The sequence below is a fragment of the Tamandua tetradactyla genome, chromosome 7, assembly GCF_023851605.1.
Source record: "Tamandua tetradactyla isolate mTamTet1 chromosome 7, mTamTet1.pri, whole genome shotgun sequence".
Lineage (NCBI taxonomy): Eukaryota > Metazoa > Chordata > Mammalia > Pilosa > Myrmecophagidae > Tamandua > Tamandua tetradactyla.
In genome coordinates this window covers 114,912,376-114,939,769 of record NC_135333.1, presented here as the reverse complement: position 1 = coordinate 114,939,769, position 27,394 = coordinate 114,912,376, and the positions used below count along the sequence as shown (strand labels likewise).

At 42.7% G+C, this 27,394-nt stretch overlaps 2 protein-coding genes across 22 annotated transcripts in view; one reads left to right on the top strand and one right to left on the bottom strand.

Annotated features, from left to right (window-relative positions):
* Positions 1 to 6,117, top strand: part of MAP3K12 (mitogen-activated protein kinase kinase kinase 12) — an 18,371-nt gene extending 12,254 nt beyond the window's left edge. For 4 of the 7 annotated variants that reach the window (XM_077110854.1, XM_077110853.1, XM_077110855.1 and 1 more), the window contains 11 exons: positions 28 to 219; positions 508 to 666; positions 809 to 967; positions 1,722 to 1,830; positions 2,036 to 2,145; positions 2,289 to 2,405; positions 2,537 to 2,674; positions 2,842 to 3,466; positions 3,643 to 3,710; positions 3,800 to 4,073; positions 4,527 to 6,117. In XM_077110854.1, the coding sequence (XP_076966969.1) occupies positions 28 to 219; positions 508 to 666; positions 809 to 967; positions 1,722 to 1,830; positions 2,036 to 2,145; positions 2,289 to 2,405; positions 2,537 to 2,674; positions 2,842 to 3,466; positions 3,643 to 3,710; positions 3,800 to 4,073; positions 4,527 to 4,622 (2,047 nt within the window). In that variant the 3' untranslated portion in view covers positions 4,623 to 6,117. Of the gene's footprint in view, positions 1 to 27; positions 220 to 507; positions 667 to 808; positions 968 to 1,721; positions 1,831 to 2,035; positions 2,146 to 2,288; positions 2,406 to 2,536; positions 2,675 to 2,841; positions 3,467 to 3,642; positions 3,711 to 3,799; positions 4,074 to 4,526 lie in introns of those variants that run through there. The other 3 variants (XM_077110852.1, XM_077110858.1, XM_077110859.1) reach the window with 3 other exon arrangements.
* On the bottom strand, positions 5,408 to 27,394 carry PCBP2 (poly(rC) binding protein 2). 15 transcript variants are annotated; one of them, XM_077110876.1, is made up of 15 exons: positions 27,249 to 27,394; positions 24,793 to 24,935; positions 24,188 to 24,211; positions 24,060 to 24,092; positions 23,526 to 23,642; positions 21,840 to 21,971; positions 20,094 to 20,222; positions 18,980 to 19,054; positions 17,006 to 17,098; positions 15,883 to 15,924; positions 14,582 to 14,654; positions 14,013 to 14,051; positions 13,029 to 13,084; positions 11,946 to 12,115; positions 5,408 to 6,329 (listed from the first exon to the last, which is right to left on the bottom strand). In XM_077110876.1, the coding sequence occupies exons 2-15, from the start codon at positions 24,859 to 24,861 to the stop codon at positions 6,293 to 6,295; spliced, it is 1,089 nt and encodes a 362-aa protein (XP_076966991.1). In that variant the 5' UTR covers positions 24,862 to 24,935; positions 27,249 to 27,394; the 3' UTR covers positions 5,408 to 6,292. The 15 variants fall into 15 exon arrangements, with proteins under 15 accessions (XP_076966991.1, XP_076966994.1, XP_076966990.1 ...); XM_077110879.1 differs by lacking the exon at positions 27,249 to 27,394 and adding an exon at positions 26,997 to 27,016; XM_077110875.1 differs by lacking the exon at positions 27,249 to 27,394 and adding an exon at positions 26,657 to 26,787.

Sequence of the window (27,394 nt, the reverse complement as noted above, 5' to 3'; positions counted from 1 at the left end):
TCATAGCACGTTTTTTTTGGTCTCCAGGGGTGTGTGCACCCAGGCTCCCTGCTACTGCATCCTCATGGAGTTCTGTGCCCAGGGTCAGCTATATGAGGTACTGCGGGCTGGCCGCCCTGTTACCCCATCCCTGCTGGTTGATTGGTCCATGGGCATCGCTGGTGGCATGAACTACCTGCACCTGCACAAGATTATCCACAGAGACCTCAAGTCCCCCAAGTGAGTAAGCAAGCAGGCAGGGAAAAGTTTAAGTGCAGAGTCTCCTGCAGGTGACCCTACCTGATTCAGCGAGGCCATCTCACACTTCCAGACCCTGTCTTAAGTCCATGTCTTAAGTTAAGGGGATTCTGAGATGTCAGAATCCCCTAGTTTTCTGAATCACCTCCCAAGTGCCAGTCCCATCTTGAAAGGGTTGTGGTGAGCCCCCTGCCTATGGGTAGAGTTGGTGTGGAATTAGAAGAGGTGTGTGGAAGGGCCTGGACCCCAGCCAATTTCGTTCTCCACCAGCATGCTGATCACATATGACGATGTAGTGAAGATCTCAGATTTTGGCACTTCCAAGGAGCTGAGTGACAAGAGCACCAAGATGTCCTTTGCAGGGACGGTAGCCTGGATGGCCCCTGAAGTGATCCGCAATGAACCTGTGTCTGAGAAGGTCGACATCTGGTGAGGGCCAGGTTAAAGACTGAGATCAGTGGGCAGCCAGCACAGGGAAGGAGGGACCTCCAGGTTGGCGGGCAAATAGTCTCTAGCAACCAGGGCCTCTGGAGGGGACTCTTCCCAATTGATGTCCCCCCTCCATCCCCAGGTCCTTTGGTGTGGTACTGTGGGAACTTCTGACTGGTGAGATCCCCTACAAAGATGTAGATTCCTCAGCCATTATCTGGGGTGTAGGAAGCAACAGTCTCCATCTACCTGTGCCCTCCAGCTGCCCAGATGGCTTCAAAATCCTCCTTCGCCAGTGCTGGTGAGTTTGAACTTAGCCAGAAGACTTGGCCTGGCCAAAGCTGGGACATGAGGGGTGTTGCTGATGGATAGCCAGCACCTAGAACCCAGACCTTTAGGCCCAGAATCTAGAACAAGGAAGGGAGAGTGAAGCCCCCAGCTGTCATTCTACAAAGATCCAGAATGTGGACTAAGAGGGCTGCATTCTAGAATTGAGAAGAATAAAACTAATACTCTGCAGGGGGGCAAATGGATTCAAGACAGACATGCATCTGAATCAGGCTTAATTCACCTTTCTGAGCTCAGTGACTCTGGGCAAGTGGCTTCATCACTGAACCTGTTTCTCATCTGTAAAATAAGGATAACTATCTGCTGTACAAGGCTGATACAAAGAGCCAGCAAGAAAAGGTCCATGGAAGGCCTTGGCATAGGAAAAGGCCTGGAATGCTGATTTGGAACAGGCCCTGAGGGATGGCTCAAGATTTTTTCCCTAATTTTTAGCTGACCATTTCCCAAAGTGTGTTTCTTTTAATGGACTCACTCAGAAAAAGGTTCTCTTTGGCAAACAAGTTGGAGAAAGTGGGGTTAAACAGGTTTCTTTACTGAGGAACTGATAAGCTCAAGTATCTAACATTTCCTCAAGTTGACCATGGAATTTTTGAAAGTATATCCAGGTTCTGGTTCTCCAGGGCACATTGGGAAAGGGTTTTGTACTTTCTGTCCAGTCCTTCCTGAAATCCCTGACCGTCTCTTCCCCCCAACTCCTATCCTTTCAGGAACAGCAAACCCCGAAATCGCCCATCATTTCGACAGATCTTGCTGCATCTGGACATTGCCTCAGCTGATGTGCTCTCCACACCCCAAGAAACCTACTTTAAGTCACAGGTATGCTGTGGGTAGGAATACTTCAACTTCCCCTCTTGCAGAATTGATGCCCTTTGGTGCTGGTGGGAGGCCTAGACTCTTAGTCAATTCTGTGCCTACTCCTACTTTAACACAGGACCTGCAGCAGGGTGGGCACTTAGCAGAGGCTTTCAGCAAGCCTGCTGGGTGAAGGAATGTCCCTCACAACTCGTGTCTCCACCCCTAGGCCGAGTGGCGGGAAGAGGTAAAGCTACACTTTGAAAAGATTAAGTCAGAGGGGACCTGCCTGCACCGCCTAGAAGAGGAACTGGTGATGCGGAGGAGGGAGGAGCTAAGGTGTGTGCATAGGTTTGGGGAGGTGATTGTAAACTGCAGTAGGAAACTATTGATACCACTAGTTCTGAGAGATTGGGCTAAATTATGGCCCCAGGAGAGCCCAGCTCACCTTGGGGGATCTTCCTTTTGCCCTCATTTCCCAGACATGCCTTGGACATCAGGGAACACTATGAACGGAAGCTTGAAAGGGCCAACAACCTCTACATAGAACTTAATGCCTTGATGCTGCAGCTGGAGCTCAAGGAGCAGGAACTGCTCAGGTAACCTTCCTTGTCCTTATATACCAAATCCTCAAGGTCTCCATGGAGGTATGCTTGGCTCCAGAGATCCTGAGCCTGGGTGCCTACTCCCTGGATATATGCCCAACTGAGAAGGTGCCTTGGGTCTTTAGGCGGGAGCAAGCTTTAGAGCGCAAGTGCCCAGGCCTGCTTAAATCCCACCCTTCCCGGGGCCTCCTGCATGGCAACACAGTGGAGAAGCTCATCAAGAAGAGAAATGTGCCACAGAAGCTGTCACCCCACAGCAAAAGGTGGTACCAGAACCAAGGTTTAAGTATGAAAAGAGAGAGACCCTGGGGTTCAAGGGGTGGGAGCCAAGGACAGTCCTTAAAGGGGGGAGCTGTGCATTGAATTGCCCAAGTTAGGTGTGCTTAGTGTATAATTTAATCTCAACTTTGTACTTTCCCTCCTCCACTAGACCAGATATCCTCAAGACAGAGTCTTTGCTACCTAAACTAGATGCAGCCCTGAGTGGGGTGGGGCTTCCTGGCTGTCCTAAGGGGCCTCCCTCACCAGGAAGGAGTCGCCGGGGCAAGACCCGTCACCGCAAGTCCACCGCTAAGGGCAGCTGTGGAGACTTACCTGGGCTTCGTGCAGCTGTGCCAGCCCCTGAACCTGGGGGACCAGGAAACCCAGGGGGGCTAGGAGGGGGACCCTCAGCCTGGGAGGCCTGTCCCCCCGCCCTCCGTGGGCTCCACCATGACCTTCTGCTACGCAAAATGTCTTCTTCATCGCCAGATTTGCTGTCCGCAGCACTAGGAACCCGGGGCCGGGGGGCCACAGGTGGAACCAGGGATCCCGGCTCACCACCTCCAGCACGGGGTGATACCCCCCCAAGTGAAGGCTCAGCCCCTGGCTCCACCAGCCCAGATTCACCTGGGGGAGCCAAAGGAGAGCCACCTCCACCAGTGGGGCCTGGTGAAGGTGTGGGGCTGCTGGGAACTGGAAGGGAAGGGACAGCGGGCCGGGGAGGAAACCGGGCTGGGGCCCAGCACTTGACCCCGGCTGCACTGCTGTACAGGGCTGCTGTCACCCGAAGTCAGGTAAAGTATGGGAAGGCTCCTGAGCCCCTTTTCCCTGTCCTGCTTGGGGTTCAAGTCCATAACTCATTCCCAACTAAGTCTGACATTAAGCCGTTCCCTACTTAATCTTTTATAACTATGTTCCCTTATCCTGCCTCTTCCCACTTTTGATCACAGTCCCCTTATCTCTCTTGCAGAAACGTGGCATCTCCTCAGAGGAAGAAGGAGAGGTAGACAGTGAAGTAGAACTGACATCAAGCCAGAGGTAAGTGATAGAATACATGAGATAACAGTATTTTTTTGCTTTGTGGGATCAAAGGGGCAAACTGTAGCCCCAGTCTTTCCAATATCTAGGTGGCCTCAGGGCCTGAACATGCGTCAGTCATTATCTACCTTCAGCTCAGAGAACCCATCAGATGGGGAGGAGGGCACAGCTAGTGAACCTTCCCCCAGTGGGACACCTGAAGTTGGCAGTACCAACACTGATGAACGGCCAGATGAGCGGTCTGATGACATGTGCTCCCAGGGCTCAGAAATCCCACTGGACCCACCTGCTTCAGAGGTGGTCCTTGGTCCTGAACCCAACTCCTTGCCCATCCCACAGCAGAACCTACTCAGAAAGGAACAGGTAAGTCACGGCAAAACTGAAAGGTGAACCACTATTAGGGAAACCCAGAAACATGTCTTCATTTGAGACATGTTCCCAGTGGAATGCAGAGTATAACATTTGAAGCCATCAGTATATTTAACCTGTCATGGCCTGATGTCAGGTTACTCGACACCTGAGCATTTCCTTCAAAGCAAAAAGCCACTCTGGTCAAAATAGCTACAGTATACAGCACCTGATACTGTGTTCAATGTACAGCTTGCATGCAAAATGACAGCTACTTATTGTAGTCAGGGAGGAATAATGAAACTAGTACCCTTGGAGAATGGCTTGAGCAACTGAAATCTAGAAGCAATAAAATCAGTAAGCTGCTGGCTACTATAAATGACCCCATTGAGACCCAAAGTAATCTATTTGTGATGCCAAGAGAATGCTGAGCTCTGCCTCACTGCCTTTCTACTCTATTCCTAACAGGGCCCTCCCAATTCTGAGGACTCAGATTGTGACAGCACTGAACTGGACAACAACAGCAGTGATGCCTTGCAGCCCCTAGCTTCCCTCCCTCCATGAAAGCTACTCTTATTTCCTGTACATAGAGAAATATTTATATAAATAATATATATGCGCCACATAATCAACAAAGGTGGGGCTATCCAGTCTTAAACCCTGACTGACTCACCTGATAAAAATCTAGGGACACTGGCATTTATGGAAATGCGTGACAAGTACTACCCTAGAGCTGGGCTGAAGGGGAAGCTTCATCCTACTCCTTATGTTCAGAAAGTGGTAGGCAATAGAATAAAGCCAGGCTTGTCTCCTACATTCCTCAATACCCTGCCCCTCCCACCCACCCCCAAATCCTAAGAGGGAATCACACAGACTGCACTTTTTTTTTGTTTTGTTTACTGTTTACACATTTTGCACTTGAGAGGAGGGAAGCTAAGGCTGGGTCCTTCCCTCTGAGGTTTCTCAGGTGGCAACTGTAGCTCATTCTTTATTCCTCCATTTCTCTGCCCAAACCATGGCTTGGGGCCCTGGGGGATTTAGGAAACTGATAGCATGTAATGGCTGAAGGATTGGGGTGCTAAACAGATCCCTGTTTTGACCCCAGATTCTGACTGGGGTGAGGACTGTCATTGTAACCCCTGTGAAATACCTTGAAATATAACCACTCCATGCAGGCCCAGCTGTTGAGGGTTTTCTTGCTCAATGAATGGGGTAGCATACATGGTAAGTAGGACAGTATCTGAGGACTTTGGACAAAATTTCCATTTTTACGGTTTTTTTACTGCCTAAATGAGTATCATCTCAAGGCCCCAAACTACTAAAGTTATCCATGTAAATGGCAGCAGGAATACTTTTCTAAATTAATTTAATTAAAAACAAGAAAATAAAAATTTTAGTTTATAATTTGCACACTTGGATTAAAAGAAGAGTTCCCATAACTTGAGTATCAACTGGATACACGTACTATTGCTTCCACGTGCATGTGTTATCTGCATCCTGCAACCCCCAGGGAAGATGCAGTGCTTGTTTACCATTTTGCAGAGGCAAGTTCCAAAAAAGATTAATCCCCAATGTTTGGGACATATTTTTACAAGGGCCAACCAAGTGCACAGTCAGCTTGCTATAGCTATTAGGTCAACTTTCAAGCAAAGGCAGGATTTCAAGGGAAAATAGGATCAAGGGTCATAAAAAAAATGGAGTGGTGGTAAAACAGAAGAAAACATCTTAATTGGAATAAAGGATTCTGTTAAAAACCTAAGCAGAGTCCTTGTGCTTTGAGATATAAAAGCTACAAAAACAGCAACACAAAAGGAATAAAACCCACATGAATCACTGTGGCATCCAGTTTCTATTCACAAAGAAAAAGCTCCAGTCCATCTTTTAATTTTTTTTTTGAAAAATTCCTGACATTACAGAACTAAACTGAAATGTATTAATATTCCACTCTTACATTTCCATGACAAACAGAAAAAAAAAATTCATGAGCCAAAACAAAACAAAAAAACAGGGAAAAGCTTATAAAACTAAATATGGATCTCAGCATTAACAGCTGAACAGAGAAAGGAATTAAAACGCTTTAATTAAAAAATCACGAGTGGATGATAAAGTGTGTAGAAACTGAAAATTTACAAACTATTTAAAACCTGGAATCGCTTGACTGTTCAGAAACTACACAGATGGATCATGGGTGGTGGTGAACAGCAGAAAGGGATTATGGATGAATCTGCATTGTTCTAGCTGCTCCCCATGCCACCCGTCTCCGAGGAAAGCCTGTAAGGGAAATAAACAAGAACTCAATTAAGTTTTCTCAGGGCCCCACCTAGCCACACCTCACCTCCCAAATATTCAGTCTGGTTTGTGAAACGGGAAAGGAAATCAATAAGTCACCAGTGTTTCAGTATGGGGGGTATTTTGATTTCTTAGATAAAGATTAATTTACAACCACAATCCAATCTCTATAGCACAAGCTTCCAGAGGCAAACAGAAATTCTGGTCACCAATCATCAGTGTTCCTCATATTATGTTCTCTGAAACTTTATGGGAGATTTAAAACCCGTATCGGCAAGTAGCTTCATGAGGTCAATGCTAAATAAGACAGCTCAAAGAAATGTATATACTCTATAACAAATCTGTGGGATCATCTTGTAAGACAAATCCTCCATCCAAACATACCTAGCTCCAAAGCCATTGTTTTAAATCGGTCACTGAGGTCCCGTAATCCAATTTTGGGCACTAACAGGAAGATAGGCATTCAATGTGCTTCACTGATACTAAACAGCTCCCATTTTTAGTTTATAAAGACTTTAACCTGGCATAACCTACTTATGGTAGTTGGTCATGAAAGCACATAATCTGTCTCCTCCTCTATCCCTTTCCTTTCTCAACAGTGCAAGACCCAAAGTAGCTATAAGAGGAGGAAAAAACCAAGGGCAGGAGAAAGATTCCTTTCAACTACGAACTGTATTTCTATATGAGAAATAACCTCCACTTGAGCATGAAGGGGATATATTCAGTCCTAGAAAGACGTGGATCCTCACCAATCTCAAAACTGGATAATGGAGGGCAAGATAAATAACAGACACTGAAGAAAAGGGTTTGGTGTGAACTATTTGCCAAAGGAAAATTAAAGTATCAATGTCCAAGGAAGGAGCTGCTAGATATATCTTAGGATCTTAAGATGTATCTAAAGAGTTGAAAAACTATTGCTCATAATTTATACAAAGTTTGAGTGGGAAGGGATGGGAACGGGAGTGTGGGGGGGGGAGAATACCCAACCAAAAATATGTCAAGGACTCTAAGGACCACATGGGGGAGCTCCATGCTTCTAAAATGTAACCCCAAGTACCCTTTGGAGGAAGTGATAGTCTATCCCTTAAATATCTGGATTCCTACCCAGCAATCCTTTCTTAAAAAAGACCTTCTATATTCAGGAACAAATAAAATTAAAAAACAGGTCCCTGGGGGGAGATACTAAGTCCTAACTACAGACAGACCTACACCAAAGGAAAGTTGGACCATGTGATAAAGGAGCCTCTAACAAGAAAAATCCTATCTGGATAATAAAAGGGAAGTTTGCCTCTCCAATCCTTTCTGCAGAACTGGGACAGAGTACACTAATTCAGATTCCTGATCTGGGATTGAGGGCACACACTAACACTGGAAAATAATACAATATATTGCAATGCTCATGAACAGTTAAATTCTTTTAACAGTGTTAACCAAAGTAGATATAGGGAGAATTACACTTCATTACCCTAGCAATGTGCACTCTAGTCAAATGGAAGACTATCAGAGGACTTCTGTAAATATATCTGGAAGTTTTGTTTGTTTTTTTTTAATGGAGAGAAAACAGTGCAACTGTGCCATCTTGGAGTAAGAAAAATAAGCTTCAGGGAAGGATGTTGACTTGAGTGAAAGTAAACCACAGGGTGTTAATCATGACTAATCATATATGTGATCTAAGAACTTAAATTCTTTTAGGGCCTCTTATTTTTTATTCTGTAAAATGAGGAGAGTTACAGATTAGTTGATCCGTAAGGTTCCTTCCAAATATCTAAGTCTATAATTCTCTACTCATGATAGTGTGGGTAGGGAGAGGGAAGGCCAGCCAGGGAATACAAGGAAAGGTAAAGGAACTAGGTTGGAGAATCAGTTGGGTTAAGATTACAGTTTGGACTCCTGTCACATCTTGGGTGACATCACAGGCTGGATGTTAAAAGTTTACCTAGTGTCACACAAAGAATAATGATGCTAATTCAGAAGAACGCAGGCAGAAGCTGCCAGACCCATCTTAGGTAAAGAGATAACTTTTTTGTATTTACACCCTGTAAAAGAGCTGGACTTGCCAGAGAGAACAAAAACCTGAGATGGACACCCTTGTAATCTGCTGCTGTCGGCAAGGTAAGGGATCTGAGAAATCAGATACACTGTTCTTCATTAAAGCTTCTTGTCAAGCAGAGAGGATCCTCATGATCCAAACTGTTACAGGCCCTTCTCCATTTGAGGAGAAACATTATAAAGGACTATAAAATTAACCTGGGGTACAAAAAGGCCCAGGTCAGTTTTATAAGACTTCCTAGTTGAGCAGCCACAGGTCACAAGCTCCCCACCCATTTACCCTTCATAGCACACGGTGAACTAAGTGTTTTACTGTGGCAACTTTATTACAGCTAGAAACACAAATGTGGCCAAGAAGGCCTACTGATAATTTAACCATTAAATAATGTTTTTAAAAAAGGGTTAAATTAAAGCATTTATTCATCAACACAGAGCCTAACACATTGTTATATTGCAAGGCAGAATAAAGCTACAAAATAAAAGTAACATAATGATAAAGAAGAACAAGACTATGGCTCTAAATAAAGAATTCAACAAGTCAAACTGAAACAGGCACTCAGCTCAAGTCGCCTAAACCTAAACAAGGATTACCACTGCGTTGCGCCCCCCCCCCCATTATCCCCATAGTAGTAAAAAGGAAAGGTCACAAGCTCACAATTGTTTGATTCTCACCAATTTTAACAAAGGAAAACAAAATGAATCAAGAAATACTTGAGGGGGTGCCTCAAGATATGCAATCAGTAGGGGGAGAATCTCTGTTTCTCGCCTTTCAGTTTGTTAGTTACACATGGCACCGCAGAGGTGGTGGTGGTGGTAGCTGAAGCCCCGGTACCCTTAGCAGCAGACACAACATTTAGAGCCAGGAGAGGGATGGGTTTCATGCCAAGCAGACTGGAGACACAAGGGGCAGTCGGAAGAGGGTTGGGGAGGCTGGAGGGTGCGTCGGAGGTCCCCGCTGTGGCGAGCGAGGGGGTGGTGGTGGAGGAGGAAGAAGAAGAAGAAGGGGTGGAGGGTTGAGAGAGGTTGATGCTGAGGTGATCAGGGATCGTGACGGAGGCTGCCTGGGAGGAGGGTTTAGCGTTTTCTAAACTGTAACAGAGGAAAAAAGGAACAAAAAAAAAAGGGTGGGTGGAAGGGAAGACCACAAAAGGGAAAAGTACAGGACAAAAACTGCTTCAGTTATAAGTGCCTCTGGTTGTCAATTAGGAAGACCTAATACCTACATGACAAGCTCTCTTTTTACTGTGCCCCACCCTCATAAAACCATATAACCACTTTCCATTCCACAGTGCTATTTATTTAAATCTGCTATAATGAAGAAAAAGCTGACAGAGGTGAGAAAAGAAAACCAGAGTACATAATCCTATCTATCTGACACACCAACCCCACCTAGAAGTCAGAAAGGAATGATTTTAGAAAAAGCACCCAATCTCCAAACAAGGAAGATCTATTTAATACAATTAAATGTCCATTACCCATTCTAATGAAAAAAAAATTATGGCTATAGCTTTAGAATGTTAATCAGTAAATCTGTGGGTTTTTTTTTGGTATTTAATTAAAATTTGCTTTCATGTCCATACCAAACTACCTAATAAGTTAGAGCAAGGGGTAAGAGTTCAAAGTAGATCAATAATTTCAAAATTCAAGGAATGTAAAAGTTTCAAAGAAAAATGCTGAGAACAAAGTATAGATAAGAACTAGTGATGCTTCATTTCTGAAGGGGAATGATGTTAACAAAAGGCTCTCTGTTTTTGACTGACCATACTCCTAATGTGGACCTCATGAACTGGAAGAGGAACTCAAGCACTACTGAAAAATTCATGCTTAAAAGGCAAAAACAAAAATAATGCCGCTTCTACTTCTGAAGTAAGCTCCAAATTAAGTAATGTCTTTGACCTTCCAGATGCCTGCATGTCTAAAGATATTTGCTTAAGTCTGTCTGGACAGCCTACCCCATGAGATTCCACTTTATGTCCAAGAAAGCTGCAATCCATAAAAGAGGAAATACAGAGATCAACTAAACTGCTGAAAAGACCTAGACTGCTACCATGAGAAATAAAAGCAGAAATGCTCTGAGAATTGATTATTGAAAGCAGACATATTCCTCTTGCCTAGTATTAATGTTAAAATCAAATTTACATGTGCATTTCAAACTGGGCAAAGATGAGTAAGAGAAAGAGTACAGTCCTTCCTTTGGTATTAAATGTTTTGACTCATGTCCATAGCTTAGACAGTATCATTAAATAGGATAATCCTGAATAGACAGCCACTAAATAAGGGTGATCCTTGTTCTGCAATTTACAATGTAGCTGCTGACCTAGACTATGGTCAAAAAGGTTACATATTACACAATCTGGCTATATTCAAGGAAAGCCAAAAGGAAAACAATTTCCAATCCTCTTCACACCCTGGACATGCACCAATTAGAAACAAGAAAATAAACCTTGTAAACAGCCTCTGGAAAGCTTACTACCTACCATTTCACTCTGAACATTACAGACTCAATGTGCTTGGTAGCCGAACAAGAAAGCAGATGTAGACCCCTGAATGTCTTTGCTACATAAAATCCAGTGCACCTCAAGGTATGAAAAGACTTAAAGTAAAGAAGTCAAAACTACTGGGACATTCAAAAGCTCATAAATAGGGATGAAAGACTATGCAACAAATACATGGTCAGTACATTCATATTTATGAATTCCTTTCCGTTGGACAAGACTAAGGAACTCATAAAAAATCCTTAGGATAAAGGTAAATGACAACACTACCCATTAATGGGATAGCTAAGCCCCTTGTGAAATGGGCTGCTAACTAAACATTTTCAACTGTAAAATGTTTAGTAAAGCTGTTATGAATGTGAGCTAAGTACGTGAGCTGAGAATGCAAGAAACAAATGCCCTATTTCAAGCACCAGGATTCATGGATGCCCGTTAGACTGAAACACCTTGCTACAATCTTAAGTATGATATTATTTAAGTCTGGGTAAAGTACCTAAAACCTCACGTAGTTGTTAAGTAATAGGCAAAAAGAAAAACACCTCTGGTATTCTTGAAACACTGCAATATATACCTCCCTTTCCCCCAATATCTGAACATCTACAATGTGAGAAATGTTTTCAGAGTAAACAATACCATCACATTACTTTATTCTTATTTCAACGAAGAGTACTTTGGACTCCAAATCAAATCTGTCAAAGAAATACTTTCCTATGCAACATATATAGAGACCCACATGTGGTTCTCAGTCTGGGTGAAATTAGATCACTGAACTAATCATGAAGACATGCTCCACCCATTCTACTTCCCAAACCAGAGATCAAAGGTCATTTCTTCCCCCCTGTACACTTATTGCAATCTAACTGCTTTTTCTGCTACATTAAGGACAGAAGTGGGATTGTACAGTAGAGCTAAAAACTTAGAAAAAAAAAAACTTTCTGCAAGCTCCACACCCACCCTACCTACCAAATAACCCCACAAATAACAATATATTAGTTTTCCTCAACACATGAACTTATGCTGACAATAGTAAAAAAGGTTGAGAAAGAACCCTTACCTGACATTGATTAGATACTGAGCCAGGCTAATGCTGGCAGCAGATCCAGTGATGGTAACCTGCCTATCAGTAGATCCTTCCACTGGGTTCGCAATTTTGATCTGCGCCCCAGACATCTGACGGATCTCATTGATTTTGGCGCCTTGACGCCCGATTATGCAGCCAATCAACTTAGAAGAGAAAAACAAAGTATACGAAATTAAAGGGTTGTATGCTACTTCCAAAAACTCCATCCCATTTCCTCCAAGCTCCCTACAGATTCAACAGCTTGAGTCAAACACCATGAACAATGGAGATTACTACCTGCATCCTACACCACCCATGTACTCATAGACCCATCTACAACCCTTGCTCATTGTTCTTGTCTGACCACTCAAGATCAGAGCCAACTCTGAGATGACTCTTGGGTCCAAGTTATTTCCTCATAACAAGATGACCCCTTCTCAGAGCACTAACCCCCATGACAGAATAAAGCTGAGCCAAGATGATAATAAACCTAGTAAGACAGCAATAAGGCATCTTCAGTTTTTAAAGATAAGATTCTTAAATGCATCATTACAACATCTTCCTATACCGAAAAGAATTCTTGCTATTTTCTAACGGTTTTGCTTTAGGAAAAATAAATAGTCTACATCTGCACTTATGACATGTGGCTGAGCACCTGAAGCATGACTAGTGAGACTGAGAAACTGAATTTAACTTTATTATTTTTCATTTAAATAGTCACATGTTGCTAATAGTTACCCATACTGGATAGCACATCCAAGGACCACTGCATCCACTGCTTAAAACACAGGGCTTCAACTTTCCACCCACAAAGGGCTACTTGTTTGGCATAAAATGTTTAAAAATGTAAATAGGAATTTCTATTTGAGACAAAAAGTTTTTTTCTGCCTTACAGTACCTCCCAACACTATTTTATCAATTCTCTGTACCAGTTTGTATTTGAGATTCTACAGACCTAATTTTTATTTGGTATTAAACATTTCCCATTTTCTTTTCCCTAGGGCTTGAGAGCCAAGACACCCCCAAAAAACTTATATTCTTCGAAACCATTCTGCCACACCACCACACTACACTTACATCATTTGGAATGGTGAGTTCATGAGAAGTAGTCTGAGCAGATGCATCCAAACCTGCTAAAAGACAGAAGAGAGCAAGATAGTTCAATGCACAGCATACTAAATCCCACTGATTTGCACATTAACCTAACAGAAGGAAACAAACTGGAAACCCAGCATTGGCTGTTGGGATTCATCACTAACTTGAAAGCCTCCAAGGAGGAAACAGGGAGGGGGTGTAGAAATAATGCTGGAAAATTTCTTCTGTACACCCCCTCCCAAGAGCTGATTTCATACCATTTCTTGCAAAGCCCAGTCTATTAGGGGTGAGGGGTGGAAACAAGGGCCAAGGGAGGATGGTATCCTCAAACAGGACCAAGAGCTAAACATCAAGTCCTCTGTACTTCTACCCCTTTGCTGCTTAGATTATCCTGCTGTTGTGTTCCAATTTTTTCTCACCTGATGCTCAATAGCACCAGTGCCACTATCATGCCTGCTACTGGGTACCATGGACTTTTGGCACACATGCAGAGTGCTTTAAATATACCTATATCAGATTAACACCTCCCATCCGATCCCTCTAATCTAGACTTGAAGGTCAGATAGAATGAAATGGCAGTCAGGTGAGGGGAGTTCATTTCTCCAGATTTATTTCCTGTCATTAATTTGTTGATTTTTATTTTGCTTTCCAAAGAAAAAGAAAAAAAAAATCCCACGAGCAAAACACCCAAACGCATCTATGACACCTGGACTGGACCAGGCCAGCTGGCTAACCCTCAAGCCTAGTCCTGCTCTCAGCTGTGTATCCCAGTCTCAACATTTTTAGAAGGAGATTGGCCAGATCCATGAAGGGACCCTTTGGGGCAACTAGGCCACCCCTTTGCTCTCTCAGCTCCTCTCTGCCATGTGCATTTTGCTGGTATGGTTCATGGGCAGTGAAACAAGACTCCCACCAGTTTATTATTAATATAACAGAATACTACAGATTTTTTTTTTTAATCATTACCCCAATAGCCTTTCACCTCTGGAGAGCTGGATTCAATGCCTGTTAAGATACAAGTGAAAATGAGTTTGGTGGTCTCATCCTAACCCTATCGGACAAGTTATTCCTTATACAGAAAAAATAAATAAATAAATAAAACCCAAAAACAAAACAAAAACCCAAAATAATAAAACAACAAAACAAGAAATAAAACACTACACAATTTGGTATAAATGGACTGTGTCTCTACCCAGTTTTGTGAATAGGTGGTGGAGAGAAAGGGGGTGCCAATCAGATCAAGGGGGCAGCAGTCAGATGGGTTAGAGGAAATATCAGCCTACCCTTTTGCCCTGACAAGCATCCCCAGACCTCACCCCCAAACTTTCCTTTTTCTTTTAGAGTAACTCACCCCAAATGAAAACCACGTTAACAAACACATTACCTCCTTGGGTTTATGTATAGTAGACAGGCAAGTTTAAACCAGCAGGATGCTGGATTATGAACTTTTGTTTTAAACAGATGTCAAGCTGAGACCTTGGGGCTGGCCTCTGTCTTGCACTATACCATACAGTAATAAACAGAGGTATCCATACCACTGAATCCGGTGTTGCCATGCGTCATAGGAAAATGAGACTGTTGCATTGCCAACTGGTGCAGCTTGGTCAACTGAGGGAGGAAATAGGAGAGGTAGGTTGGTATCAGGAAAGTTATCAGAGCCAGGGCTCAAGCACATTCAATGCTGAAAATGCAGAGCTCTGGATCCCCAAAGTTGATTCTCATACTCAAATTCCAACAGAGGGGTAGGGACAGGGCTTAAATCATAATCCTGGGAATGGACAAACTATGAAGGGTAAGGTTTATAAATAGGAAGGGTGTCAGTACAAGAAAATGAATGCATTTTGGGTGTGTGAAAAGCAGCAGCACTTGCCCAACTACCATCCCCTTGTGGGCTACTTAATGACGGTGTTTGCAGCCATTGCAACAGTTGCCCCAGGGACAAGCAGACAGTCTAGGTAAACAAACTGTGCAGTGGTGCTAGGGAAAACACACCATGCAGGGTTCCATCAATACTGGGAAAAGGGAAGGAGATGAGGGGGCAGGGAGACTGCAAGGGAGAGAGAGATTAAGAAACCGAGTTTAACAACCCTACCGCCAAACCACTACTGACTTCTACAGCTGTTTTTTCTTCATATAAACTGTCCTGGCTGTTTTAAAACAACCCCTCTTCCAGTCTACTTCCCCCTCCTGGGCCTACCACTAACCAAGAGCCAAATTCAACTTTCCAAGTCTAATGCTCAGCACCTGAAAGCATTAGTCATGTAAGAACAAAGCAAAGTGCAGAAACAAACACCCTTGAAGTCCGAATACCAGCACTTTTATAAACAGGAGTTTTTAGTGGCAAGGTTTTATGAGTTCAATTCCAAAATGTTCAGCTTCCTATGAAATGAAGCCCTTTCCCACCCTCCAAATGCTTTTGTCACCTCAAATTGAGGAGTACCCAAGGGTAAAACCCAACCTCCCACTCCCCCCGCCCCGGACAAAAAGAAAAGACTCCATACAAGGAAGCACAGTTCACAGAAAATTTAAACTGTGCACTGAAAGAACAACAGTATACCACACAACATTTTTCTTTTAACAGGGTGATCTGGAACACAGGGAAAAGAGAAGCCAAGTTTACAGGAGTTAAATGCCAGAAGGCAAATAAGGTGCTACTGGCAGTGCCCTTAGATTTATTATTTAAGGGTCAAAATATGGAGTGCATCTTGTGAGGCAAACTTAATACTGCAAATATTTTAAGACCCAACTCACTTCTGGCTAGTAGGGAGAAAGGAGTAATACAATTTTGGATGGGTAAGGGAGCTTTTTGAAACAAGAAGTGAAAAACAAAACTTACATCTGGCTGTGGAATGGCATACTGTCCTTGAATGGTATAGGCCTACAAAAGGAGGAAAACAGTTCCTATTAAAAACCAATCACGGACAGCCACCCTTTGGGGAGGGGGGGGATGAAGGGAGAGGGGCAGATTTCAACTAGCCAGGAAGCCAGAGTTGAACTAGAGAATGGACAGGCCAGGGATTATGGCAGTAGACTCACAAATCAGTCAGACTCAAATTGGCCTTCTTAGACCTCTAAATGAGTTTATTCCAGGGAGCCTAAAAAAAGGAGCCAAGTTCCTTGCAATTAAAGGCAAAGCATACATATCTGTTTCTTAATGAAAATGTGGGAACTGGGATTAAGCAATGACCAAGCCCCACCTTGTTTCTATGTACAAGTTAGCCTAAAAGGAAAATGATCCCTTCCCTCACCACCCCATTACTTCCCCTGTGGTGATGTGAATGATTTGTATCTGCATAAACCTACATGGCATGTTTTGAAACACTTCCCTTTCTCTATACTATTTTTCTCTACATCTGCCTAGAGAACATAAGTGCACTGAAAGCTAACTAGATTCTCAAGACTACGGCGCTGACCACAGGAATAGAAAAATCACTGTGTTCTAAATCCTGCTTTCTCCCACCTCCCCTCCAAAAAAGGCACTTGCAGCTCCCACTAGCCCTCCTCCCCCCACACCATAACCTCCCAAAAAGGGAGCTGGGTCTTCAGGGCAATGGGGTGAGGTACAGGAGGAGAGGAAAAGGGAACAGGAAGGGAAGGGAAGAAGGAGTGACTGGTTAACAGGATGTGAAGCTTTTCACATCAGTGGCCAGTACCCCAAAAGTGCACCCAGGTGGGGGTGGGAGGAAGGTAAAAATGGGGTGGGAGAAATGGGAAAAGGGGAAGAGGGGTTCAACAACAACAACAAAAAAAAAAGTTTAAAAAAAAAAAAAGTTGGTGTTACCATCTGGTGGGCTATGCAGCCTGTATGAAATGAGGTGGGGGGGGTCAGTCCAGGTCCCCGTGGACAGGTGGTGTCCACAGCACAAAAATCACCAGCGCCACTGGCCCCCCGCGTGTTGGCAGTCTCGGCTGAGGCGGAAGGATTGAGTGAGCCTTGGAGACTGAACATCCCCTCTCACCTCTAGAGGTGGTCCCTCCAGGTCAGGGTTGAGGCACATGGACGGGGTGGTGTGGGGAAAGCTCGCACTGTCGCTGCCTGTGCTGTACCTGTCCTGTGGATAAATAGAGGATTTCAGTCTCCAGGGCTGTCAATCCGGCACCTTGTCACCAGCATGAAATTCACACAAAAAAAAGTTGTTTATTTTTTTCTTTTTCCATTAAAAAGGAGCTCACAACACAATTTGAAACGAGCTGCAATCAGTGAATTAAAAAATAAAAAATAAAAAAGTTACCTAGTGGCAGATTTCACACTGCACAACTGGGCTATTTTCAGTAAGAATGAAGGGGTGGGGCACCAGAGCTGATGCCAGCTCCTGGTCAGTGTGGGATTAAGTTTATCTCCTACAAAGCCCACTTGGTCACAAATGAAGACACAGGTCCATCTGTGGACAGTGCACGAACTGGTCAATTTAAAAAGGCCTGTGAGAATGGTCCATGGCAGGGCCACTCATGAAAGAAGCTGCAAGCTTTTAAAGGGTGGTCAACTGAATATAGGGCAGGAAGGGAAGCAAAGAGGTATGAAGGAGAAGGTGGAGGGGGAGGGAAGAAAAGGGTACTGAAGCAACAACTGTAATAACCAAAGGATTTCTGCCACAGCATGGGGACTTCTTTACAATCCCAAATGAGAGTGGAAGAATCCAAAAGAGCAGGAACCTGGAGTTCCTTAGAAGGGAAACTCCTAAGACTATAAATCCTCCTGGCTACGCTGACCCTGGATCTTTGTCTATCCTGCCAGAATGAAGGACAGCCCTTTAATCAAACCAGTCTGTACAAAGTTAGAGCTAAAAGCAAGTTACTTACTAAGCATAATGACTCACAGTAACACCATAACCTGATTAACTTCTTGTGAAAGCTCCCAGAACTATGTGACAGACTAAGTCCCCCAAACCTTGTTCAGCTTTCTGCCAACTCAACATAGAATGTGAATGAGATGGAGATCAAGTTTATGTTTCCCCTACAGATGGCTCCCAGGTCAAATATAAGTTGAGATGGAACTAGTTAACAGATGTGCTTATAACAAGTCAGCCCCAGGTGGGAAAAGGTACTCTCAGCAATACATTTTGCCTAAGCAGCTACCAACATTGTTGCTATTTCAGCCTGAACCCCAATACTTAAAAAAAAACTGACCTACCTACTCTTCAAATACTAAAAAAGCACAAAACTGCAGTGGTGCTGATCAGTGCCCAGCATAATAACCTGACTTCAGAAACAACCCATGTGTCAAGGAACAAGAGTACAGGTTGGTGAGGAAGGAACAGACCAAAGCAGCAGGTGCTTTGGTGCTCTTACTCTAATACCAAAGGTTGCAGCACCACAGCCCAACATGCTCCCCACCCCACTTCTATTCTTGTAAACTGAACCCTCACCCCAGCTGATTTTAGTAGTGCCACATGGATCCAAACCAGTGTTTATGATGTTAAGAGCTCAAAAGCAACACACTGGAGTCTGGGAGTGAAGGGATAGGAGTAGGGGAGGTGAGGTGGGGAAAGGGAAGTTTGTAGGACACTCAAGTTCAAGACCCACAATTTTAAGACCACCATCCAGAATTTCTCAGAGGTCCATCTCTTTGCTACCTTTATTCAGACCTCTAAAGATCACACCCCCCCCATAAAAGCATGGATGGGGTAGGGGTGGGGAACAGTGACTCCAAGGCAATTTAACCCTTTCTTCTAATTCAACCCACCATAAATCACAAAATAGAAGTTACCTCATCCGAGTGCCTACAAAACTTCCACTGCCTGCTAAAAATTAAATTAGAGCTTGGCATTCATAGCTCTCCAGTACAAAAAATAAATACAACTAAAAGCAGGTCAAACTATGGCCAGAGTACAGACTTCAGCAAGCATGCAGGGTGGCCTGGTGTGCTGCTGGCAAAGTTGACATTTCAAATATAATCACTGATCATTCTTGCCCACCAATAAAAGTTTTCTTACCTGACCACCTGCAAAGATGACCGGAGAACTGGACGGCTTGGGCCGGTACGGGATGGTCACGCCCTTCGGGGGGGACTGGGAGAGAGTCAAAGGGGAAAAAAACAAAAAGAGATAAGGTTTCAAAGCTGCTTCAGCTGTGTGGCTTAAGCTCACACAGGTCATTTAAATTAAAAATTGTGCATTATTTCCATCCCCTCATCTACCAAAGTTGTCTCTGGCTAGATCTACTCTTAAATCACACAGAGAATTTGCCTCTGAAGCAGAACGACAGTCTATGGACTACACAGCTCATACTAATTCCCATCAGGGCAAACGTCCCTGAAATAAGCTTACGTATTATTTCCATGTTTCTAAAATAATACTCCAATGAACATTAAAAATCTGTGTGTGTATATGTATACTTTAGGCCATAATTTTTAAGATCTCAGATTTTGGCTTGAATAGGCAATAAGGCCAAAATTAATAAAGGACTCAAATGCCACGCCCTGAGATGATAGCCATTGACCACCAAACAATTCAAAGGTCTCATGAAGGTTTTTCTAAACCCTACTCAAAAATTCTACTTTTCTCATCCAGCATGGGTCTCACCTTCATCTGAGATTTCAAAGAGGTTTAATTCCCCTTAATTTTACTATTTTTTTGTTTGAATAGTAACAGCATATCATCAGAACCTTATAAGTTATTCAGAAACCTCATTAAGGGTAAGTTTTTCATTTCTTCAATTAAGAAACTACCATTTAAAAATGATCCTGCCTCACAGCACTGAAATTGACCTAAAGAATCTGTCAAAGCTCTAGGTAGCCAAAAGTTTATAATCCAGGATCTCAGATTCACCTTCTGTCCATTCAAGTCCAACTAGGGAATCTTAGCCTACCAAACCCGCTAGAACTGCTGTGAACTAAAAGATTACCACTGCTCATGAGCTGCTATTTTTTATGAGACTATATGAAAAGTTGAAACTTGGAGAAGGAAAATATGAACTCAGGGAACCTCTTCCCCACCCCCACTGGAGGCTTCTAACAGCTTCACCTAATTCTAGTCTTACTAAATATAGATAAGTCCCTTTCTCCAGAACTGCCCTCCCCCCATTCTTAGCATGAGCCTGAGGGCTTACCTCCAACATGACCACGCAGATCTGTTTGACACACTCAATGATGGATTGCGGAATACCAGCAATAGTGATGGCCCGCTCAGTCGAGTTGGGGAGCATATCCCCTGCCACCTGGACCTGAGCCCCTGTACTCTTTAAAGTAAAAAGAAATTCAAAATCAGATAAAAAAATACAGCTCATGCTCTTCCAATTCCTTGCAGCCACAATTTTAGAAACATCAATTCTCCTATCTCCCCCTTTTGTCCTCCCTTCCCACTCTTCCCTTATTCCAGATTGATAGGACAGGACCATTTTAATCAGAGTTAAAAATAAGTTAGCCTCTAAGAGCCAAGAATAAGACTGAATAACAGCCTAAATATAACCTCATCTCAAGAAAAAGGTCCTTTGAGATAGTTTCCTCTGAGCTAATGATAGTTTCAGGGGCTACCAAACAAACCCCCAACATGTATCACCCACCTTTTATTCTCATAACCAGCAAATATTTTTATCAACCATTTCAGGTGCTTTGAATACACCACTGAAGTCAAAGATTCTTGCCCTCCAAATTTGTATGACAGCCTCCCAGAGCCTCCCAGAAACTCAAACTAACTTCCCTTTATGAGCCATGAAAGTGTCAATCTAACACCCAATTCAATAACCGGTAAAATTCAACTGATAGTCTCCCATAATTCAGTGTAACGTCCACAATTTACAAGTAGGATTATAACCACAGTCCAATAATTCTTCCTATTTTCCTTTTGCTATTTAAGAATTTGGTCAAGAAAAACACTGTATGTATCAAACTGCTTTGTCTTTATACACACACAAAAAAATCACATAATCCAAGGAAAAAGCTGTCAAATTATGAAAAAATGTAAACAGTCAATATATGCAATAGTTGGATATTCCATGTAACATTTTTACATTCTGATTATAGTTAAGATGTATAAATTTTGGATATGTGCTGTATATATACAATGGAATATTTATTATTCTGTAAAAAGGACTGAAGCTCTGATACATGGTACAACATGGATGATCCCTGAAGACATCATGTTGAGTGAAACAGTCCCAAAAGTACAAATACTGTACCTCACTGATATGAAATAACTAGAATAAACTAATTCATGAAGTCAGAAACTAGAATACAGGTTACCAAGGGACAGGGTGGAGGGTAGGGAATAGGGAGATAATGCTTAATTTGTACCATTTCTGGGTAGGGCAATGGAAATGTTTTCATACTGGATGGAGGTGATGATAGCACAACCGTGAATGTAATTAACACCACTGATTACATATGCAAAGATCGTTAAAAGGGGGAGATTTTAGGTTGTATGTTACTTGAAAAACTAAATAAAGCAACACAAACAGGGGGGTACAACAAAGTGAACCCTCACATATAAACTATGAATTATAGTTGAGTATAGTTTTAATAATACTACTTCAATTTTAACAAAGGTATTATACCACCTTAAGGCAAAGTGTTAGGAAAAACTATATGTGTGGGGGTGCACAGGAACTCTTCCATGTTGTAAACCTACAACTTTTCTAATAAATATTAAAAGCATCAACTAGTTTAAAAAACATCAATTTTAATATCTCAATTGTAAAATAATTTTATTCCCAGTAAACCAAATTTGAATCCTCTAGGATTGCTACTTTAAGGAAAATCTTCATCCAAACAATTATAAACTTATCACAGCCATACTGAGAGTTAAGAAACCACATTTAGAATAGCTAACGTTTCTTAAAGAGGCACAAATTACCAACCTCTCGTATTTCCTTGATCTTGCAGCCACCTTTTCCAATGAGAGAGCCACACTGACTAGCAGGGACCACCAGCCTCAGGGTGACTGGGGGTCTACTGGCAGCTGTGCTATTGGTCATAGAGCTGCTGATGTCCTACAAAGGAAAAAAATTAGTCTTATCACCAGAAGCATGTAGAAGCTTAACAAGATCTCCAAGAACCCACAACTGCCGCAAAAACAAAAACAAAAAATAACTTACCCTTGTCCTTATACAGGATGTCATGCCATCACCCACCACAAAGAAAAATTCAAATACAAACACACAAACTATTTCTGAAGTGAAGGAAAAAAACTCTTAATGTCTTAAGAATTAGCCCCAAATATATTTTCCTTCATCTTGAGAAGTAGCTTTTCTGTCTTGGTATGGAGAAAAGCTATGAATTCTTTTGGAATTTACAGTTAACTGGGCAAAGGAAAACAGTTATTTACCTCAAAATATTAAGAGAAAGATGGAAATAATGCTACCACAGATTCAAACCAATTCTGTCCTCTGCCCAAAATGTTAATAAACTAGTAAGATTAAATAGTGTATTCTACCATCATTATTTAATTTTTTGGTAATATTACCACGGACCCAAATTACTTGTGATTGCTCCAAAGTCCATAGTCTTTCCCTCACAATACGGTCCACCACAAAAGCCTCCTGGAATGGTTTTAAACAACTGTTTCAAGCCTAATCTCTACACAGTGGCTAGTGAGACCTGAAAATTGAAATTGCTGAAGCAGAAAGCATAAGCCCCTGAAGTTGAGGACAGGTTTCTTGGTTAAAGAATAGCAGATTCAGTGGTAGAAATGTTCACCTGCCATGCAGGAGACAGCGGTTGAATTCCCGGATCATGTACCAATCAACACCTCCTCCCACGCCCCCCAAAAGGAATTAACAATAGAATAAACAAATTTTCTACATATTTTTTAAGCCACAAGCTCTGGACAAGCAGGGTCCTGCAGGTCAAAGTGAACAATTCTGATCTTGGCAAGGGTAAGATCTCAGGCACCATTAAGTATCCTACCACCAACCAAGCAGCAGTCAGAAGCCACCTACCATGTCAACTGAACAATTAACTGCATGATTGCAGTTAAGGGACTGAGGACAAGACTAGGACAATGGTTGTTCAGCCACTAAAGGAGGTTGGTTGGACAACTTTCTTCAGCCAAAAACCTCTGGTATGGACATTTTGTTTCTGATAGCCCAGAAAAAACTCACATTATAGTTCTGACAAAGTATCAAGTGGTTTATAAAAATAGCATCCAAGGTTAGAGGATAGCTGCATTTATGGAGTATGCTAGTGTTCAGCAGGGCCCCTAGAATCTAAAAGTACATTTTGCTCATTCAACAAAGTTGGGGGGAAAAGTTGGCCAAAGTAGTAGTGTTCATATCTTTAACCACTGGTTAAGAAATATACTTTTTTCTTTTTTAATAGTCAATCTGATTTTAATGATTCATGTGACTTATTTATAACCAACGGGTACATTTGAGGGGAGGCTGAGGGACATTAAAGGGGATCCTATGATCCCCTATGATCTAGTTTCTTCCAGATTACAAAGCCTTTGGGAAGGGAAGAGAAGAAAACCCCTTAGAAAACAGCTAAGCTATCTAGAAGCACTTTAAAATGATGGACAGGGAGGTGGGGGGGGGGTGACAACAAACCTCTTCCAGTTTGTCAATGATCATAGCAAAGGCTTTAAAGATGGCGTTAGTGGGTCCAGCCAAAGTGATAATTCTCTCAGGACAATTCCCTTCTGAGATGTTGATCCGTGCACCACTCTGGATAAGAAAGAGCCAAAAGAGGTTAAACAGATAATAATGTTTGAGATTCTTTGAGAATACACAGGCACTACATATAGCCCCTCCTAAATAAAAATGGTCAAGGGTCTCGGCTACATAACATGATGCGGATACAAGGTAAATGACCATCATCTCAAATATTGTTGCATGTTTCTTTCCAAACATAAACTAGAGTAGCTAGTTTGATGAATTCTGAGACTTGTCAGAACCACATTTCCCAGCATACTATTTAAAATTAGCAAATAAATAAATAATAAAACACATACACAAATCAGAAAACACCTGCTTCTCCTACTGTGAACTCTCAGGCTCCTTCTAATCTCTCATTAAATTGAACTGTCTTAAAAGGTTTTTAACTTCCCAAGGTAACAATCCCAAAGCCTCTCCAAAACTTACCTCTTCACGCATCTTCTTAACTGATTCTCCTTTCTGTAAAAGGAAGAAAAGCCAAGAGTGAGCTCCAATTGCTATTTCAAACCCAGACTGTCTAAATAGTAATTACAGTTGAAACGAAATTTTTTTACCTTTCCGATGATACTGCCAACTTCCTGCAATGTAGAAAGCCAGTGTCAACATTATCAATAAGAGAAAATTCAGGATTCATTATCATGAAAAGGAAACTTAACTGTCCAGCTAACTAGCTATACCAATTTCAACAAACCACTGGAATAGAAAGGTTTTAAGACTTTTGGGGGTGGAGGTTATTCTCTTCTGTGCTCAGAACTAAAGAGTGAAGTTATCAATGAATTGTGAAGAAATAACAATGGAGTGATTCCATGCCACTTTTTGTTTACTATTGAAATATATATTTTAATACCAAATATATCTTCCCCTCTCTAGGTTTCCCAAAATTGTTTACATAGGAGAAATCTACCCATGTCAACATATAATAACCTGCACAAGAAAAATCTTATTATCCAGGTATCAAATAGTCTATAGTCCCATGCTCTAGTTAAGCCTTTCCTGCTCAGCAGAGCTTCCTAGTAAAGTCTGTCCATTTTCCCACCACACACAGCTAAAGCCAGACACCCCACAGTGTTAATCTGATGAGCTCCAACATGCATGCCCTCTCTTCCTGGTCCCTCCCCTAGCAGTTACTATGACCCAATTTCTCAAGCTGGTGCATTACCTTCCCATGCATAAGTAGCCGGATGGTGAGAGTGACATTTAATCCACCTTCAATCACACCGGTGTCCATGTCGAGCAGTGTGCTAGGGAGCTGGACTTTGAGTGGTCAAGTCTTTGGTCACTGGTGGGGGTGAAAGCCAAAAACTGAAATGCAAACATGACCAAAATGAGAAGGGGGGGAATGAAAGAAATATTTCAAGTTATTTTCCCAATATCAGTGTTTTCTAATTGATTCCTTTTTGCAAGAAAATGACAACAAGTTTGTATACACCCCGCACAATGACAAACATTTAGCTCAGGTTTTATTAGAATACAGAAGGCAACTTTCCAGTCTGCTCTCATTACTGGTAGGGTTTCGCTGACTCTTAGGATGAGAAAGATTTCTTCAACTGCCAACAACTCTGAGGGAACTGCTGAAGGGCCATCAATTGTCCTACAGCAGAATAAGCCTCAACAGGATATAGAAACACCTGGAAATCATGAGGACAAACTTCAAACTAACCAACTACAATAAGGAAAATGACCTTCTGCTTCCATGTTAGGTAGCAGTTCAGACAGAAAGCTAGAGAATACATGCAAATTTCTTTGCAGAAGCAATTTCTAGGTAAAAAAAAAAAGAGCTGTAACTCCTATTACAAATTTCAGATGTTGATGGATTAAATTTTTTTTAATTTAAGGCAGCGACCTCAATAAAAAAGGCATTCTCTAAGATGCCTTCCATGGCAGGCTGGCGTTCCATATTATCCTCTGGAAAAAACCTCAAATACATTGAGTCCAGCCTGTTGTTTTCTTATCTCTTTTCCAACCTAATGTGTTACCTGGATTTGAGAAATTTTCCTTGTTTCTGAGTATTGATCTTTATTACCACCCAATCTTTATAAGTCAACTGATTCTTAACTTTTCTTCTAAAGAAAACAAAACTGATATTGCTAAAATTTTATTTTGCAAATTGTTTTAAGCAACAGTAGTATTGTGCTTTTCCTACCCAGCACAGCCCTTTACCCACTGATCTCTGAACCAAACATGTTTCTAATATTTCAGTTTTGGAATAACTGGTTATGTGCAGAAAAGAGAATTTTTAGATATGCTTTCACCTCAGGATCTAGCAATGTTCTCTCCCAAGTTCCGTTAAATTTCTCAGGTCATAAGTACCCACCCCTTTAAAACTCAATGTCAATGTGACTTCCTTCCTGGATTCGACAGCTAGTTTTCCACCTTCACAAAACCAGCCACTTTTTTATTTTTAACCTTGCTGCAATTCAAAAGCCCATACTCTAAATATTTAAAATTTGCTGAAGTGGCTGCCACACCAATCAGTATATGGCAAAATGCCCCCTGGCTACCTCAAGAGTGTAAGTGATTATATAAAAAGATGAGTCTTGCATCCCTGAAGCACCTCATTTCCACATTTTCTGAATATAATTGCTGTCAAAAACCCCAGAATCTGATACTTTTGACTCATGGAAAAAAAATACTACTTGGTGGGGAAAGAGGGCTAGGTATTTAAGAATGACCTTTTTTTAAATGATAGGGTAAAATTCTGGCGGTTCAACTCCTTATCCCTACTCAATTGTGATACGAGGCACTTTTCAAATAACAGATAACGCAAGTTGGAAATGGCAGGATAATTTAAAATCTATTTTGAAGTCCATTATTTCAGCTTAGGCACAAAGATACATTTTTAACTCCAAAACGTCCAAGCAACCCAAGAAATACCGGTCATATTTCTCCCCTTACTAGGTTAACACATAAGTATACCCAATTCCAACAATCCAGCTGTTAATCCTGCAGTCCATTACTCCTTCTATAAATAGCTTGGTCTGGGTCTATATCGGCAGGCGTTTTGTAATTTCAAAATTCGTTACCCAGAGAGAAGGTCCTGAATAACTCCGTAACTGGGAGCCCGTCTACCCTTTCTTTAACTCCAGAGCCCCCCTCCCCTCGGCCATACAGGCATTTTCCACTTAAAAAAAAAAAAAGCGCCCCCCCCTCCCCCGCATAAAAAGACATAGAAAAAAATAAACGGTTCTGTCGGGGGGGGGCGCTGCTACCCAGGGGGAGGGGCTGGACTAGTAGCGCCTCCTCGTGTGGCTGCGCCAGCGCCTGACCCCCGCGGGGAGCCGCGCTCACCCGCCCGGCCAACAAGCCGGCCATCGCCTCCCCCCACCCCCATCAACTAACAAATCCACCGCCACCCCCCCCTACCGCGCGAGCACCGTCCCTGACTCTGCGCAGCCGCCACCAGGAACAGGCGGGGGGTGGGGAAGTAGGCCTTGCGTGAGGCCTACTAGGCCGCGCCAAAGCCAGGGCCTCGCGTGAATGGTCCGCCCGGCTGAGTGAGGGAGTAAGCGAACGCGCGGGACTACGCGAGGCCGAGGCTCATGACGAAGACCGGAGCCAGCTAAGAAAGGAAACAGAAGCTCTAGCCGGGGGCGGAGGGGGAGTTTTTAAGCTTACCTGCAGGCGCGAGGCGACTGTGGGGAAAAGGGGAGCGGGCGGGAAGGGGAAGGGCGGGAGGCCGGGGGCGGAACAATAGGGGCGGGCGGGAAGGCGAGGGGGGCCCCGCGGGCGGGCGGAGGAGGAAGGGGGGGTGGAGGAGGAGG

Coding starts and splice junctions, on each gene's coding strand:
- PCBP2 (XM_077110876.1), bottom strand. CDS start 24,861: ATGGACACCGGTGTGATTGAAGGTGGATTAAATGTCACTCTCACCATC. Junction 23,643..24,059: donor TTAAGAAGATGCGTGAAGAG/GTAAGTTTTGGA, acceptor TTTCTTATCCAG/AGTGGTGCACGGATCAACAT. Junction 14,655..15,882: donor ATGCCATTCCACAGCCAGAT/GTAAGTTTTGTT, acceptor TTCCTCCCTCAG/TTGACCAAGCTGCACCAGTT.